Source organism: Marmota marmota, unplaced genomic scaffold (assembly GCF_001458135.2).
Source record: "Marmota marmota marmota unplaced genomic scaffold, marMar, whole genome shotgun sequence".
In the NCBI taxonomy this organism is placed as follows: domain Eukaryota; kingdom Metazoa; phylum Chordata; class Mammalia; order Rodentia; family Sciuridae; genus Marmota; species Marmota marmota.
The window spans coordinates 5,744,929-5,762,941 of record NW_026000048.1 but is presented as its reverse complement, the minus strand read 5'-3'; the positions used below and the strand labels follow the sequence as shown (position 1 = coordinate 5,762,941).

Genomic DNA, 18,013 nt, shown 5'->3' with positions numbered 1-18,013 from the left:
ATATAAAACTGATGCAAGTGGGTAAGCACAAGAAAACTTTCTGGGGTGATAGAACAACCTTATTATCTAAAATCTCAAACTAAACTTTTAAAAAATTTTTTTCTTCTAATTTCTCGTTTTCTGAATAATTTCTTTTAAAATCAGAACCTCTTCATCTTTCATAAGTGTAATCTCTTCTAAAGATACTATATTTTGTTGAAGTTTCTTTGGTTCCCGTCAGTAAAACTATTTCTATCAAACTCTTTTTCTTTTCTACTTGTTTATTTCCTATTTGACCTCTTTAGTTAGAAACTTTTATTGAAGGACTGGTAAATCTTGGCTGTACATTTCTGTTTAGGTGTGAGACATTAAAAGCTGCCTGAAAGTTGTGGTGCTTGACAGTGTTTCTTGTCCATCATCATCTCTTACCTCAAGGTGATCTGATGGGGGAACCTACCTGTTGAATCAGATGATTTCTACAGTCCACAGCTATTAAATATTTTGCCGTGGGCTAGTCAGTTTCCCCAGAAAATAATCCTTTAATATTTTATTTAGGGGCACATAAGCTTGACTATTAGTTCTGGGAGCCACTTAGCAAAAGACAGTTGCAGATTTTCACTGTTCGGCATGGAGATTTTTACTTATTCCTAAGTGCCATTTATATGCTTCACCTCCACTTCAGCTTTTCAACCTTCTGGGTGTATGGCAGTGGAGAAAGAGAACTAGGTCATCGATGTTACTTCAGACCAAGAACCAATTCTTCTATTTCCACCCCTGTATTCCTGCCTTGAAAAGTATTTTGTGCCTCCAGTTGAGCCTTTTCCAAAAGATTACATGGCGAGAATCAGCTTGCTTCTTGTTGGCATACCTGTTTAGTCTTTCTATTCTCTAATTCTTCAAATCATATTTGCCCAGCTCCTTCCTAGTTTAGCAACTATTGAATTCACATACTTTTTCCTTGCTCTCCCTCTTGAATTTATGTGCATTTATATATTCATTCTTTTACTATAATCAGAGAAAGATTTCCAAAGGGGTACATAATTGGACATGTCAAAACAGAAGTGCCTACTTAACCTAAGTCTTTTAATTTTTTGAATTAAAAAATATAGGAGCCTAGGAATATAGCTCAGTATGTTCTTTCCTAGTATGTTCAATCCTCAATTGAACATATTCAAATAAATATGCATAAACATACATAACCATCTACTATGCTAATTATTATTTTGCCATCATTTTATATTTCAACTTATATAATTTTATTTCAATTTTATTTTCTTATGTATCTACCATTGGCCTAGTTACATACCATATCTTTAGCAGATATATAATTAACTTTAAATGAATTAAAATGTATTGCATATGTAATAAAAAACTACAACAAAAAGTATAATTAATCTAAAGTAAATCTTTGATGATATTCTCTCAAAGTACATTGCCTTTTTCATAATATTCACTATAATTTATAATGTTATGTTTGGATCTTTAATGTCCCTGAAAAGCTCATGTGTTAGATAATACAGTAATGCTCAGAGGTGAGATGATTAGATTTTTATGAGAGCTGTAAACTCATCATGGACTAAGTCATTTGATGGGTCAGTAATCTGAATGTACTACTGGATGGTAACTGTGAGCAAGTGGGGCATGGCTGAGGGAAGCAGATCAATAGGGGTATGCCCTTGGGTCATATTTTGTCCCCAGCTTCTGGTACACACTCATACAATTTCTTTCTCTCCTTTCCTCTTTCGGTTTCCAGCTGCTAAGAGCTGACAGCCTTCCTAACCCACGCCCTTTCACCATGATATTCTGCATCACCTCAGGCCCTGAGCAAGAATCTGCAGACCAGGGACTGAATGTCTGAAACCCCGAGCCCAAAATAAACTTTCGCCCTCTAAGTTGTTCTTGTCAGGTATTTTGGTCACTATGATGAAAAGCTGACTAATATATATATAAACAACTAATGTCTTCTTCCTTACAAGTGAAAGCCTGTGACAACAGAAATCATGTGTTTTGTTTGCCATGGATTATGTAGTATTTAGTTTAATGCTAGCACATAATGGATATTTAATAAATATGTATTTGTTAAGTGAATGCAAGAATAATGTTTATGATAAATAATCTGTTCTAGAATTTGGAAATAAAGCTTCTCAATTCTTTTCACAAAGCAGTCAAATTCTAATACTAAAACCTGACTGACAAAACATTCTAAGAGGGCTGGGGCTATAGCTCAATGGTGGAGCGCCCCCCTCGCATTTTTGAGGCACTGGGTTTGATCCTCAGCACCACATAAAAAAAAAAAAAAAAAAAAAAAGATATTGTGTCAACTACAACTAAAAAAATATTTTTTAAAAATAATTCTAGGAATAAGAGAAATGGTTCACTAAATAGTAAATCAATAAACTTAACTAACCATACTTAAAACTAAGTAAAAACCACAAAAGAGCTACTGCAGTATGAAATGAAGGAGAAGAGCTACAAGCTGCCAGGTCAAAAAGAAATTAATATACAATTATTTCCCAGCAGAAGCTTTTTCATATGTAAAGTTTTATTGCTGCACAGCATTTTTTGTGTATATTAATTTCTACTATACTAATCTTAGAAATCTGCTTACTTAATAACACAGAAAAATGTCCTACAATAAATTTTTCAGTGGAAAGAAAAGCAGATTACAAAAGAGAAGCATTGTGTACCTATACCAACCCTTTTAACACATACCACAATTACAATAATGGTCATCTTCTGCGTAACACACATCAATAACAGATATTTTTATCTGACTATCTTCCCACCACTAGATTATTAGGTTCAAAAATACAGGCTGTTGTCCCTTTTCAATGCTGTATTCTCAGTACTTGGAACAGTGCCTGGTACACAATAAGGATTCAATAAATATTTAACGAATTAATCAGCTAGTTTCCCAGATCACATTATTTCTCTACTTAAAACCATTTGCCTAGCGAGGCCCCTGTAATCCCAGCAACTCTGGAAGGTAAGGCAAAAGGATCACAAGTTTAAGGCCAACCTAAAGACCCTGTCTCAAAATAAAAAATAAAGAGTGCTGGGGATATAGCTTAGTGGTTAAGCACCCCTGGGGTTCACTCTCTGGTACCAAAACAAAACCCTCTGCCTCTCACTGCCCTCAGAACACATGTGCTTCCTGCCATGGGCAAGTATAAATTGGTTCCTGCTTATTTCTCATACCTCACCTTGTCACACATTCCCCTGACTTACTATGATCACCCCATCTAAAGTAAGTAATTTGTTTAATGCACTCATTATAACATGCAATTTTTTTTATCAATCTATCTTCCCCTCTACAATGTAACATCCAAGAAGACAAATACTGCGTCTTGTTCACCGAAGTCCCTTAGTACCACCACTGCAGATAATAAAATACAAAGTTATCTTTGGGTGGGCCAAGTCCTTTATTGCTTTATTTTTATAGCTTATGTATTACCTAAGATTTTAAATAAACATAAACATAAATATAATTTGGGAGAAATAAGGCTATTTTCATTTTGTGAGCACAGCTCTTAAGTAGCAGCAAGGTACAACTTCCATAAATGACAAAAAAGTAAACAGAAATAGTACTTCTCACAAAGTTAAAAAAACAGACTCATACAAAGCAATTATATTAAAAAAGCTTTAAATGAGAAATGCACGATTTGATAGTAATTTTAAAATTCATTTAAGAAATTCTCCCACGTACAAAAAAAATCTAAATATTTTCTGAAGTCAAGATTTAACATAGCAGATTAAACTCTGAGGTACGTCTTGCTATTATTTGAAGTGCAAAGTCCACTTGGGAGGCCATAACTACCGGAGGGAGGTCTATATACACACTATGCGGTCCTCCTTGTAGCCTACCACCACCGCACCACCCAGTGAGGACCAGCAGTAGAGGCACTTTACACACCTTCAACTCCCAAACAAACCCTGGCTACCAAACCTCGTCTGGGCGGAGGAGACCTGCCTCCCGTGTGGCCCTGCCCAGGCTTCACTGGCTACCCTCTCCTGAAGATGAACTCTGGCTCCCTCGCACCCAGGCCTTAGGACAAGCCTCCACGCAGGCCACGGTAAGTCAGCAACTTGCCCTGCAGCTGAGGCGGCGGCCCCCTCCCGCTCACCCAGGCCAGTGTGCCAGGCAGGACAGCCACACCGAAGGTGAGGCCATGACCCGCGCCTTTTGAAAGTCAATGCCCCTGCCCGCCTCCAGCGCAAGTCCCTGTCTCGCGTGGGGGCCACAGGCTGGTGTCAGCCCTAAACTTCTCGGGTATCCCTAGGGCCGCTCTGGGAGGGCAGTTTCCTTGAGGTTTTACAGAGAGCATTCCAGGGTCCAGCTTTCCTGAGTGTCCTGCCTGCAGGCACCCAGCAAATCCAGGGTTGATTCTGAAGTCTGTGTTCTTTTCAGTACAGTGACCTCAAAATCACTGTTCCACTGTCGGTTTATACAGCCTTGCTGCATATGGTCTCACGGGTTTTATTTAAAAAAAAAAAAAAAAAAAAAACAACTCCATTGAATATGATTTTGAATGCTTCACGCATCCTTAAGAGATAGATGTTAACAGCATCTGAAATTAGGGATGGGAGCTCCTCCCTTCCACTAAACTATGCAGCCCTAACAAACACACCAAAAATAAAATCCAATGGGTGTGGAAAGTGAAGTACTTGGCCTTGATCTAAGGATGTCTTCACTTCCTAGTCATTAACATTGTGCTTAAACTAAGTAACCAAGAAGTCTGTATACATTTCCTAGATGTAATCAATTAGTAGAGCAAATATCATTACCATAATTGTGTTGTATACAACATTGCCTCAACCTCCAGCCCAGCAATTATGTGCTATTTAAAATAGCACATTTACTTAGGGTATTTTAGTTTAACTGGTGGAAAGAAACTGCTTTAAAAAAAAAATTCAGATAATATTCATTGAGTAAAATGAATTTTATCTATGTACTCTTGACTTTTTCATTTAATTGCAGTTTTCCTACCCTAGGGTTTAATTAAAACATTTTTTGAATGTTTTAACATTCTCAAAATTCAAAATACTCTAAAAAGTTTGATTATCAGACTGATGGCTATAATCTTATACCTATCAAAAATTTTATTCTTGGGGCTGGGGCTGTAGCTCAGTGGCAGAGTATTTTCCTAGCGCATTTGAAGCTCTGGGTTCAATCTTTAGCACCACACTCACACACGATAATAATTTATTCTTGCTGGGTACAGAGGCACATGCCTGTAATGCCAGCTAGTTGGGAGGCCATAGCAAGGAGGATAACAAGTTCTAGGCCAACCTGGGCAATTTAGTGAGACCCTGTCTCAAAATAAAATAAAAAGGGCTGGGAATATAGCTGGGTGGTAGAGAACCCCTGGTTCATTCCCCAGTACTGAAAAAAAATTTTTTTTCCTTGATATGCTTGTATAAAAAGGTCAAACAATTCTTCAAACTCCACACTTTTTATATGGGAGATTATGTAATTTTATTAGAATCATTCCAAAGCTTGTACAGTGACCTTTTTGACTTCTATATAAAGTTAAATGGTCATTGTTCTTTTTCCATATCAAACTAGGTTTATGAATTTGTGCTTCAATATTAAACTATAAACCTTTAATAAGATATTGTTCAGTGGACTATCCCTCTTACAAAAAGATCCTAAGAAAAAATTTCTCTCAGTAACAGTTACATTAAGACCACTTTGGGATTCTCTAGACTATTATATCCCATCCCCAAAAGTCCTGGGCATAAAGAAGTAGGAGATTTCCACAGGGATGAAGGAGGTGCCTCAACTGAACAAAAGAGGCCTCAGGAATTGGTCTTAAATATTCCTTCTAATGAGGAAGCAGGTGTACAAAGGTTCTAAATGGGGTCTATTTTCACCAAGCCAAGTACAGAAAATAGATTATTAGCAAGAGATTGAATTCTCCAATTAAAAGTTATTAAATCTAACTAGGGAAAAACAGAAAGTATACTCCAGACACATTTTTTATGAGAAAAGCAATAATTTTTAAAAAAGAAGCCAATTTAAAAATAAAAATCCAATCTAATAAATCAATGCAAGCAAAATCTGGTTCTTTGAAAAAACTAGTAATGAAATATGTAATATTATAGCAATTATAATTATGGAAAAAAGAAAAAAATATTTGGAACAAAGAGGTTATAAGAGGGAGTAGAGCTATGACTAGTCTCTTGTTTTTTTTCATCATTATTGGTTTATTCAGATGTTTCTTCCATTTAGAACAATATTGGTAGATGAAATTTATATAGTTTTCAAACACATTGGTGCAAACTGCCTTTGGTATTTTACAAATCTTTTCCCTGTATATGTAAGAAAAATATTTACTATGTAGGCAATAAAACATTTATCTTAATGCAATGAGATAAACACAATACACAATGGAAATTCACACTTTTAAGATTTATTAGTGGCCTATAACCATTTAAAAATTACTTCCAATTTACATGCTTAAGAAGCCAAACAAAAGCTTAAACAAAATAAGTACAGAAATATGCATGTCACACTGAAACCCATTAATCTGTACAATTAATATGCATTAATAATTACAATAAAGAGATGGATTATAACAACACTAAACAGATGTCAAATCCATCAATGTTTATATTATTTTCTCTATAGTTTCTGGGTTTAGAAGTCACTTCCTTCTTTCCATTAAAACCTTAATTAGGGGGAAAAAAAAAAGGAAAAGAAAAAAGAACCTTAATTAGGGGCTGGGATTGTAGCTCAGTATAAAGCACTTGCCTAGTATGTGTGAGGCACTGGTTTCGAGTCTCAGCACCACATATAAATAAATAAAATAAAGGTCCATCAACAACTAAAAAAATATTTTTTAAAAAACCTTAATATTAAATTGTATTTTATGTCAGTTTTTAGAGTATACTTTCACTTAAAAATGCTTACCCTTTAATTAGTATGAAACTTATTTTGGTCTATATTAAATAAATCAAACTTCTAAATGGTGTTGGCATAAGACAGACAGACATCGGTGAGCAAAATGGCAGAAAGGTAAAGACAAAAAGAAAAATATCAACAGCAGTCCACAAAAAAGAAACTGACAAGAGGTAACTTTACAGCAATATTAGAAGCCAAAGACAAGAATGAAATCTCCAGCATTCTGAAAGAAGAGCCTCACACCTAAACTTCCATATTTAGCAAACACATTTTTCAAGATTGACAGTGAAATAAAGACAGGTGAACAAAAACAGAGAGTTCATCATCAACAGACCTTCAACGAAAGCCTTTCTGCCGCAGGATATACAGAAGGAAGGCAAAAAGAAAACAGTTCCAGAGAGAATAAAAGAAAAGAAGCAATTAATAATGGAGAAAGTAGTAAAAATGTGGGAAATATAAATAAGCACTGGCTATAAAATGCAATTCTAAAATGCAGATTCTGCTTATGGTCTAGATCTGGAAAGTCTCCCAAAGGCTCATGTGCTGAAGGCTTGCTCCCCAATGCAACAAATGTCAGAGGTGGGCCTTGGGAACAGACTGGATCATTACAACTCTGACCTCTTGAATAGGTTAATCCACTGAGGGATTCATGGCTGAAAGGACTATTAGTAGGTGGAAGAAACTGTAAGAGGTAGAATCCAGTTGGAGAAAACATGTACTTAGGGGTATGTCCTTGGGAACTATATCTTGTCTCCAACCCTTTCCTCCTGGCTGCCATGAGGTGAGTAGCCATGCTCCACCACATTCACTTGCCATGATGTTCTGCCTTACCACAGAGCCACAGCAATAGGGCCAACCAACCATTTACTGACTCCTCCAAAAACATGTACCAAAATAAATCTTTCCAACTTTTAAGTTGTTTTTCTCAAGTATTGTCTTACAACAAAAAACTAATGTAGGTTGCCATCTATCTGGATATAATTTTTTAAAAGACTTCAAATATGAAACTGGTTATCCACACATAATAAAATGAGACTAGACCCTTACATTTCACCCTACACAAAACTCAAAATGCACCAAAGACGGAGGAATTAGATCAGAAACTATGCAACTCCTAGAAGAAGAGTGTTTGGTCAACATTCCAACATACAGGCACAACTTTCTCAATAGGCTCATAAAGCTCAAGAAGTAATGCCAAGAGTTAATAAATGGGATGGCATCAAATTTAAAAGTTTCTGGCCAGGTGTGGTGACCCATGCCTGTAATCCCAGCAGCTAGGGAGGCTTAGATAGGAGGATTGCAAGTTCAAGGCCAGCCTCAGAAACAGCAAGGCACTAAGCAACTCGGTGAGTCCCTGTCTCTACATAAAACACAAAATAGGGTTAGGGATGTGGCTCAGTGGTTGAGAGGCCCTGAGTTCAATCCCTGGTACCAGGGGAAAAAAAAAAAAAAGGTTACGCACAGCAAAACAATTAAGAATGTTAAGAGAGTACTTTCAGAATGAGAGAAAATGTTTGCTAGCTCCTAGGATTAACATCCAGAATATATTAAAAAAAAAAAACTCAAAAAAACTTAAGACCAAACCCAATTAATAAGTGGGTGAAGGAACTAAACAGGGACTTATCAAAAGAAGAAATACAAGTGGACAACAAATACATGAAAAAATATTCAACATCATTAGCAATTAGGAAAATGCAAATCAAAACTACACTGAGATTTCACCTCCTTCCACTCAAATGGCAGCAGCCATCAAGAATAAAACAATAATGAACGTTGGAGAGGATGTGGAGAAAAAGGAACACTTTTACACTCGACAGGATTGTAAATTAGTACAACCACTATGGAAATCAGTATGGAGTTTCCTCAAAAGACTAGGAATGATGCTGGGCGAGGTGGCACAGGGCTCTAATCTCAGTGGATCAGGAGGCTGAGGCAGGAGGATTGCGGGTTCCAAGCCACACTCAGGAACGGAGGCACTAAGCAATTCGGTGAGACCCTGTTTCTAAATAAAATACAAAGGTTGGGGGGCTGGGGATGTGGCTCAGTGGTTGGGTGCCCTGAGTTCAATCCTGGGTACACACACACACACACAAAAAAAGACTAGGAATGTAACCACCAAATGACCCAGCTACACATTCCCTGGTATTTATCCTATAGCAACACATGCATACTTATGTTTATAGCAGCACAATTCATAATAGCCAAACTATGGAATTAACAGAAGTGTCCATCAAAGAATGAATGAATGAATGAATAAACAAAAATGGGGCACATCTCCAATGGACTTTTATTCAGCCATAAAGGAAAAAATACAATTGTCATTTCCAAAAATGTGAATGAAACTTGAGACCATTATGTTAAGCAAAGTAAGCCAAACTCAGAAGATCAAGGGTCACATGTTTTCTCTTGCATGTAAAAGCTAGAGAGAGAAAAGGAAAAGAAGGAAGTATGTGTATAAGTGGGGTGGGGCTCATGAGAATCAAAGGGAAATGATTAGAATAGAAGAAAGGGGCAGAGGAGGGAGAAGGGAAAGGAGGGAGAAATACTGGGAAATGACACTGGCTTAATTGTATTGTTACATTGTATGCATGCATAAATGTGTAACAACAAATCCTGCCATTATGTATAACTATAATGCACAAATAAAAAATACAGAAATAATAATTCAAATACAGAATAAAAGTGACATAAATCATAAAGAGGTTGAATGAAGTTAAGCTCTAAGAAAGATAAAGATTCCAGTTAACTTTAGACTTTGTAAAGTCAAGGATGCATATTTCTAGGAAAAATATGAAATATAATTTTCAAGTTAGTAGACAAAAAAGGAATGAGAAAATATCATTTTATTCATATCAATATGAATAAAAACGAGAGACAAGAAATATAGAATAGAGCAAATAAAATACAAAATAAGAGCCACTGCATTAAATGCAAATAGGCCATAATGTCCTACCTAAAGATATTTTAGAACTGCATTTAAAAAAATTTCAATTCCTTAAAAGAGACTTATCTAAAATACACAATTATATAAAAATCTAAGCCAGGCGTGGTGGCACATGCCTATAATCCCAGCTGCTTGGGAGGCCGAGATAGGAGGATAAGTTCAAAGTCACCCTCAGCAAAAGTGAAGCATTAAACAACTCAATGAGACCCTGTCTCTAAATAAAATACAAAATAGGACTGGGGATGTGGCTCAGTGGTTGAGTTCAATCCCCGGTACCAAAGTTCAATCCCCGATACCAAAAAACAAAACAAAAAAAACCTATAGTTACGGCAAAATAATTTAATAAATGAAAAAGGAACATAAAACATATGGCTCAGAGACTGGGGTTGTAGCATTCTACAATGCTTGCCTAACATGTGTGAGGCACTGGGTTCTATCCTCAGCACCACATAAAAATAAATAAATAAAATAAAGGTATTGTGTCCATCTACAACTAAAAAAAAAAAATTAAAATAAAAACCATATGGGGGCTGGGGATGTGGCTCAAGTGGTAGCACGCTCGTCTGGCATGCGTGCGGCCCGGGTTCGATCCTCAGCACCACATACCAACAAAGATGTTGTGTCTGCCAATAACTAAAAAAATAAATAAATAAATAAATAAATATGTGAAAAAAAAAAAAAAAAACCATATGGATCATTGAAAATAAACTACAGGCAAAATGAACAAAAAGAAATGGGCTTAGCAAGGCCCTAAGCAACTTAGTAAGACTGTGTCTCAAAAAATAAAAGGAGCTAGGCACAGTGGCACATACCTGTAACCTCAGCAGCTGAGGAGGCCAAAACAGGAGGATTTTGAGTTCAAAGCCAGTCTCAGCAACTTATTGAGGCCCTAAGCAACTCAGTGAGACCCTATTGCTAAATAAAATACAAAATAGGACTGGGGATGTAGCTAGGTGGTAGAGTGCCCAAGTTCAATTCCTGGCACCCAAATGAATGAATAATTAAAAGGGCTAGGGATGTGACTCAGTGGTGAGGCCCCTTGGGTTAAATCCCCTGTACCAAAAGAAGAAAAAAGAAAAAGGAAAACAAATGGAGAGTAGCATCATAAATAATTAATACAAAAAATTTAAAAGAGCATGGGGGCTGGGGTTGTGGCTCAGTAGTAGAGCACTTGCCTAGCACACGCAAGCCCTGGATTTGATCTTCAGCACTACATAAAAATAAATAAAATAAAGGTATTTTTAAAATAAATAAATAAAGAGTTGGCCATGGAGGTGCATGCCTGTAATCCCAGAGGCTCTGGAGGCTGTGGCAAATTCAAGGTCAGCCTCAGCAACTTAGGAAGACCTTATCTCAAAATAAAAGATAAAGGGCTGAGGGTGTAGCTCAGTGGTTAAAAAAACAAAAACAAAACAGGTATTACATGTTTTTTAGACATTAAATGTATGACCACTATATAACCCAGCTATACCACTCCTTGGTATAAGAATTAAAGTTATCATACTACTGTAAGATGGCACTGTTGTAAGTTTGGCACTTACAACAACCCTGATGATATGTACTAAAATCTGAACAAAATAGACAAAGTCCTAGAAAAGTGGATTTACCACACTTGACATAATTAAAAAAAAACTGAGTAATCTGATAACCACTAAAAAAATTGAATTATTATTTAAACATCTGCCACCAACAATACTTTAGGCTCAAGTGAGTTCAATGGCAAATTCCACAATTGGTTATCTACATGAGAATAAAGTAAAATTGTATCTATACCCAACAATGTTCACAAATAACAATCCAAGTATATAAATGTGAAATAATCTCTAAGAGGTTTTGAAGAAAATATAGAAGAGAACCTTTACAAGAAAAAATATTGATAAATTCAACTTATTAAGAACTTGCTTACTAAAAAAAAAAAAAAAACCAGAGAAAAGGTACTTGGCAACTCACTTAATTATCAAGACTAGTTTCTGAAGCATATTAAAATACATTACACTCCAACAAACAGCAAAATACTAGATATAACTCAATAATCCATTTATTACAGACTAGCTAAAACAAAAAAATACTGCTACAGCCAGGCCCAGTGGCACATGCCTGTAATCCTAGTGGCTCTGGAAACTGAGGCAGGAGAATAACAAGTTAAAAGCCAGTCTCAGCAACTTAGCAAGGCCGAAAGCAACTTAGTGAGATCTTTTCTCAAAAAAGGCTGGGGATGTAGCTTAGTGGTTAAGTACCCTGATTTAAAAAAAAAAAAAAAAAAGCTGGTACAGCCACAGAATGGAAAATTGTTTTCCTGTGCTATATAATGTTTTCTATATTCTTATTTATGGAGGTTTTCCAAATATATTAAGAAAAAACATGGGATAGCAACAGGAAGAATATATCAATTTGTACATTTGCCAACATACTTTTAAAAATGCCTACAAGCTAATGTATGAGGAAATAAGTACCCTAAAGAAATAATGGGATAAACATGACTAAATAAAGAAAACATATGGTTGACTAAAAACACATGAAAAGATTTTCAATTTGTTTAAGTAAGCAGGGAAATAGTTTGTAAAAACAATGTACTATTTCACTTCCACCACACTGGCAAAAATCAATAAATTGGACAAAGCCATGTGTGGAGAAAGGTAGGTTTCATTCACTACTGCTGGATGATAAATCAAAACCACCATTTTGGTTACAAAAAATTGTGCTATGAATGGATAATTATGATTATAATGCATTCCACTATTGTCATGTATGTAAGAAAAAAAACAAACCCCATCATTTTGGAAATGTTACATAGCATCTAAGAAAGTCCAACAGTCTTCCAATGGACCTAGCAATTCCACTACTAATGGGCCAAAGTAAAAGTATTGTATATATGCACTTTGAGCCATCAGCACTAATTATAACAGTCTAATGATGGAAATAACCAACATGGATAAATACAGACTATATTCTTTTTTTTAAATTTATTTATTTGTTTGTTTATTTATTTATTTATTTTTTATGTGGTGCTAAGGATTGAACCCAGTGCCTCACATGTGCGAAACAAGGTCTCCACCGCTAAGCTATAACCCCAGCCCTCAAACTATTCTTATCAACAAATTATATTTCATTGCAAATGAATGAACTACAACAGGGGTTCCCAAAATGATGATAATGCTAATATACGAGATTGTATCAAATACTAAACAATGGTATGCGTTGTCAACCAGAAGAGCCGCAAAATTCAGTGAGGCAATATTTTCCAAATGACAAATGAGTAGGAGAAAAAGCATATTTTTCCTAAAAGTGTAATACAGACCAATGGATGTTAATGTCACAGAGCAAGGGAAGTTTACTAATATTGTTCCACATTCTACATTGATGCTATCCTTTAAGAAACTGTTAATGACATAAATGATAAATATCAAAAAGAACATAACTACCTCAAAATGATATTCAAGTATCTCTCCCTTTTCCAACCACTTTTTCTCTATTCTTTTTTCTCTATACATTGCAGTAGACTCAATGTGAAAATGTGAAGTAGAATTCTAGGAGACATTAAAATTATTTACAAAAATATAAAGCAGTGCCATTCATTGCTAATATTGGAGGTGGGTTGTTGTCATTAAAATGTTATCTATATTGGATGTAATGGGCTTATTTTTTAAAGGTACAAATACATACATTTTAAATTGGTCAGTTCTAACATCTAGTGTAGTAACTACCAACAGATACTACCCAAATAAATAAAAGATCTTTCAGATCCTCAATAGTGTTTTAAAGTATAAAGGAATACTGAGACCAAAAGTTTGTGAATTGCTCAACTACAGGCACATGCTTCAACATGGATGAATTTCAGAAACAATGTTTGATAAAAAATAACTGACAGAACATATACTATGGTTTTATTTAAATAAAGTTCAAAAGCAAGTGAAAGTAAACAACATGTTAAGAAAATATACATGATAAAACTGTAAATAAAGACAAGGGAATAATTAACATAAAATTGATAATAATCATGGTGATGGAGCAAGGAATTATTTCCTCCTAGAACAGACACAAAATGTTTCTAAGATACCTGTGGTTTTCTATTAAGCAACATATAGATATGTACTTTTTTAAACTGTATATGTTTAATAGCATTTTTCACACAAAACAAATTTTTTTTTAAAGAAGAAACAGACATACCTATTATCCTAGAAGGAAAAACTCAAAAGAATGTCTCTTCTCAAATTAATCTATAAAATTCAATGCAATCTCAAACAACATCCCAAAGAAGATTTTCTATAGAACTTGAAGAGATGGCTCTAAATTTAATCTGGAAGAAAAATGTAAAAGAACCCAAAGCTTTTTCAAAAGAAAACACCAAAATATATTGTAAAGCTATAATAACTAAAACAGTACATGGTTCAAAGAAGAGAGTTCAAACCCAATAAATACATACACAAATGATATTTTGGCCTGGCCAAAAATATTTGACTTTCTTATTCATCAAAGAAGATAAAAATTAAATAGAATTTTCTTTCAATTATTAAATGGGTAAAATATTTAGAAAATACTTTTACCATCCACTGCCAGCTAGCAGGAAGATTAATACATGTTTTGAGAACTCAAAAGGGTACAATTATTTGAAATCATTCTGATAAGGACTCTATAACACTATCTGATCACTTGAGGCATGTTTATAATAGCATCAAAACAACCAAAACCAATCACTGCAGCATTGTTACAAAGAAATCTTGAAAATAAATGTCCACTAACAGAGAAACAAAATACATGCAATGTCTAATTATACTAACTATATCATACTATATTTATCTAACAAATATTCTCAGGCAAGATTTTAGGTACTCTGTGGATTTTAATTCATTTAAGCAAATATGTCTAGGTTACAGGATATGCTCATAATTTATATCCTTTTTAAAGAGCATTAATTACATTTGGGTAAATATCCTGAAAATATATTTCAAATACTGTGTGTGCCTTCCTTAAAATAATTGTGGATACTTAAGTCACCTTTTATTTTTTCTGGCCTGGTTAGTTATTGATGTATTGGAGATATGATATACAGTTATCCATTTCTACAAGGCAGGTTGTCAAGAGATGAGTATTCTTACACTGTTAATTTGCTTTGTTATAAACCTCCCAGATAGAATTACACCAGCCTCAGATTCTACCATATTGACTATCTCTCACATACACTCCTCCCTTTACAATGCTTTCTCAGGGGAACACTGTGGAGCCTCAGATCACTAACGCTATTAAAAGTAGTATCGTGTACTTTCACAATACTTAAGTTTAAGACACATTTTCATAACCCCTACCATTCTAATTTTACCTTACGGGAAGAAAAAAGAAAGGTAAAACTGGTTTAAACATGAATTTCAAAAAGACAAGTGGTAATTAAGAAAAACTTGAGAATTCTGAGACTCAAATTTTGAAGTTCATCAATCACGTTCTCCCAGAAAGTGCTGGTTAGTGCCGCCTTCAGACCAACTGCTGGGTTGCAAGGACCAACTTTTAGAACATTCCTTATGCATTATTCCAGCTAGTTCTTAAGTGACTTTCCCTATGGGCACCTTTTTTTTTTTTTTTTTTTTTAAAGAGGTCACGTACTGCCATGGTCTCTGAAGAAAGAAACTGCAGTAGCAGGCTTCATAACGAACCCTTAGGAAACGATTTCCTGGCAGTCCAGACCCAAGGAGGGCCACTTCAGCCAAGAACTTACTGTCCTACTCGTGAGGATGCAGCTGCCTTCTGAAAGGCGAACCCAAACGAAATGTTTAAACCGTTTCAGACTTTCTGCCTGAAAAGGGGGAGAAACCAATTTCGAAGCCCTGCACGGACCTGTGCCAAGGTTAAGATGTGTGTGCTGGCGAAACTGGGACTGGCCATAGGTTGGACAGTCATGGGAAGGTGGCCAAGCAGAAAGGACGCGGAGCAATGCCGAACCCTCCCACCCGCCGCAAGGCAAACAGGTGGCAGGAACGCGCCCGCCGCCCATCATCGCAGAACCCCGGGGACGCAGCCCCCGGCCGCGGCGCACACGCCCTGCAGCTGGCAGTGCGCTCACCCTCGGGACCGGTTCTTCTCCGGGTGTCTGCGGAGGTGAGCGACCAGGACGCCCCAGACTGAAAAGGGTTTACCTGTCCTTGGTGCGGCCGCTTCCCCCGAGGACTTGAGATCACTGCGCACTTTTCTTCCCATGCTTTTCCAGCACCTCCGCTCCTCCTTCCCCGGCCTGGCAGCCAGCTGGCCAGCAAGTGTGCACGGAACCAGGCGCCGTCTCCGGCCCTCGCGCAAACAGCGCCTCGTCAGAGGAGCGCCGCGCTCCCCAATTCGCGCCCGGCCCCGCGCCCTGGGTCTCCCCTCAGAGTCACAGCCGACAACCTGCCCAGGGACGCCCGCCGCCTGAAGGACCGCGTCGACTTTCTCACGGCCGGGCTCCAGCGACCGGAAGTAAAACCTTGTGGCTCAAGGAAAAAGAGGAGGGGTGCGGAAAAAGAGAGAAAGTGAAAACTGAACTGCCGGTCCCCTGGAAGACGGGAACCAATCACGGGGCGAAACCAGGACGCAGGCGCGAGCCGCCATTGGCGTCCACGCGGCGCTCGCTTCTGGTCTCTGCGCAGGCGCGAGTCTCAGGCTAGTACGGCCGAGTTCGCATCTCGCGAGACTGGCTCCCGGCCGGATGCGGAAGAGGCTGGCGGGAAGCGACTGGAGACTAGCAGTGGCCCAGTGAAGTTCGCCTACACCTCGCCTTCCTTGCTGCCTGATCCTCCTGCCACTTAAAACATTTCCCAAAGTCTCGCCCTTATCCATGTAACACGCGGTCTCTGCGCTGGCTCCCTAGAACAGCTCTCCATAATCTATAGGGAGAGAGCTAAGGTGACCTTAAATAACGTTAATTCAGGGCTATCCTTACCCAAGATAAACCTCACTGAGAGAGATTAAGTGCTGTTGAGCCAAGTATATTGACACGTTTTGGGAATACAAAGATTTAATCACTTGGGATAGTTCTCTGTTTATTGTGACCAGGTGCTGCATTAGACACTGGAATTAACAACCATGAACAAGCTGGACAAAGACCCTGCAGCCATAATCGAATTTAGAGATGGGTGAAAAACAGATAAACCTACACCATAACAAAGTAGAATTTCCTATAATACATGCCGTGAAGACAAACTGGAAATGCTGGTGGATGGAGTTGGAAGACGGAGGCCAGAGCAGAAGAAGAACTACAGGTCTCAATGAAAATGGGCCATTCAAAAATCAAAGATGAAGATGGCCAGGTGAATCCTAAGAAGATCTGAAAGTAGAGCTTTCACACCTGAAGGCACAGCAAGTGTAAAGGCTCTGAGAAGTGAAATTAAGCTTGTTAATTGAAGAAGATAAAGAATGAAATTATATTAAAAATGCAAAGAACCAGAATGTATAGCTTCATGATTTATCTTAAAGCAAATATTCATGAAACCCCACCCAAGTCAAGAAATGGAACTTTGCCAATATTCTGGAAGCTCCCTCCCCCTGGTGTTTCCCAATCAATATTTGAATATTCCCTTTGAGAATTAGTGAAATTTAATTGCCATTGCAATACTACTAAGAGGTAGAACTTTTTTTTGGGGGGGGGGGTTGGGGGTAGCAGGGATTGAACTTAGGGGCACTCAACCACTTAGAGCTACATCCCCAGCCCTATTTTGTATATTATTTAGAGACAGGTTGTCATTGAGTTGCTTAGCACCTCACTTTTGCTAAGGCAGCTTTGAACCCGGGATCTCCTGACTCAACCTCCCAAACTGCTGGAATTACAGGTGTGGGTGCCATGCCTGCAGAAGAGGTGGAACTTTTTAAAGTTTATTAGATCATGAGTATTCTTCTTGTGTATGGATTTTTGCAGGAGAGGTTTAGTTATCATAGTCATGGGTTCCTGATGCCTGCTGTGGTCTCTCACTCCCTATGTGCCCACTTGTCCCTTCCCCCGTGTAATAATGCAACATAAAGGGCTTCACCAGATGCAGCCCCTCAGTCTTTGATTTTCCAGCATCCAGAACCATAAGCAGAATAAGCTTCTCCTGTTTTTAATTGACTCAAGTGTGTTGTATTCTGTTAAAGCAACAGAAAATGGGCCAAGATACCACTCTGTCCTACCACCAAATCTAATCACTACTCTGACTCCACCTGATGATCTCTTCCTTACTTAAAAAAAAAAA

General features: G+C 37.3%; 1 protein-coding gene across 7 annotated transcripts in view; it reads right to left on the bottom strand.

Annotated features, from left to right (window-relative positions):
* The window catches only part of Tasor2 (transcription activation suppressor family member 2), a 72,821-nt gene extending 56,401 nt beyond the window's left edge, over positions 1-16,420 (bottom strand). For 5 of the 7 annotated variants that reach the window (XM_048812622.1, XM_015495163.2, XM_048812624.1 and 2 more), the window contains exon 1: positions 15,953-16,420. In XM_048812622.1, coding sequence (XP_048668579.1) covers positions 15,953-16,013 — 61 coding nt within the window. In that variant the 5' untranslated portion in view covers positions 16,014-16,420. Of the gene's footprint in view, positions 1-13,994; positions 14,125-15,952 lie in introns of all 7 variants that reach the window. The other 2 variants (XM_048812628.1, XM_048812627.1) reach the window with 1 other exon arrangement.
* Between the last annotated feature and the right edge of the window lie 1,593 nt (positions 16,421-18,013).